The 994-nt window shown below is 45.1% G+C and overlaps 1 protein-coding gene across 1 annotated transcript; it reads left to right on the top strand.

Annotated features, from left to right (window-relative positions):
- The first annotated feature begins 279 nt into the window (after positions 1 to 279).
- Positions 280 to 771, top strand: LOC149172897 (chaperone protein dnaJ 11, chloroplastic-like). Its single transcript, XM_089426503.1, has one exon. It carries the CDS (start codon positions 280 to 282, stop codon positions 769 to 771), a length of 492 nt encoding a protein of 163 aa, XP_089282629.1.
- Positions 772 to 994: the final 223 nt, after the last annotated feature.

The following is a 994-nucleotide window of genomic DNA, read 5'->3' as shown; positions in this document are numbered from 1 at the left end:
CGATCGCTATAGTCCAGGCAGGGACTAATAAGGCAAAAAACAAAAGGTAAAGTCAATGCAGCCCCTCAGAAAACGCCCCTGGAAAAGGGCGCATCATGAAATGGCAAAAACCAACGGCTACGTCTACCCCACCCATCCATTCCGGTAAAATGCCGTATTAACTTTTATCAAAACCGTCAACGGCTCACGGGAATTCTAGAAGTGGTTTTTCAGGAAAACTGTCTCGCTTATTAAATTTCACAGCCACCACTTAATCGCTGCATTGCTCACTGAAAACCCATGGATTCCACGGCCCTCTTAATCTGCAATCGAGTTTTCTTGTTCAAGAATTCGTTACAATCATGTTCTCATCGTCCTTGTATCGCACTACGCCCTTCCGTTGCGCCAAGAGCACTTCAAGCATCTGCGACAAAGTCTGTTTCAGTGCCCGGCCACATGAAATCAAAGAATTTGTATGAAGTACTGGAGATAAGCCCCGCTGCAACTGCAAAGGATATAAAGAGAGCTTATAGAAAACTGGCAAGGGATTTCCATCCGGATCACGCGGCTTCTCCTCAGGAGAAAAACGAGAGTACCCAGATGTTCTTGAGGATACACAATGCGTATGCGACTCTCTCGGATCCATGTGACCGCGCTCAATATGATCGCCAGATTTTGGCCCAAATGCGGGTGCCCGTTGCACAGTCAATGTGGGACAATTCGTCCTACAGGAGGGAGGCACATGATTGTTGGCGTAAAGGAAGGAGTTGGGAAACCGATCAGTGCTGGTAATTAAGGGGGTTTCTCATATTTTGGATGCAATGAGGATTCATTCGGTTGCCTCGGCTCTCTACCTTCCTCTCATTTTGAGAATCAAATATTGTCTGTGTACTTTTTTTTCAATCCAAATGAAATGCAAAAAGTTGTATTATCTCCACTGATGAAAGTCTGACTATCCACCATCCTCATTCTATTGTACAGAGAGGAATACGTACGGTTTTTACATAGATTCGCT

Source organism: Pinus tabuliformis, chromosome 4_2 (assembly GCF_031772625.1).
Source record: "Pinus tabuliformis cultivar Carrire ecotype Pingquan chromosome 4_2, CPIR1, whole genome shotgun sequence".
NCBI lineage: Eukaryota > Viridiplantae > Streptophyta > Pinopsida > Pinales > Pinaceae > Pinus > Pinus tabuliformis.
The sequence above is the reverse complement of the archived record's forward strand: the minus strand, read 5'-3'. Positions and strand labels throughout refer to the sequence as shown.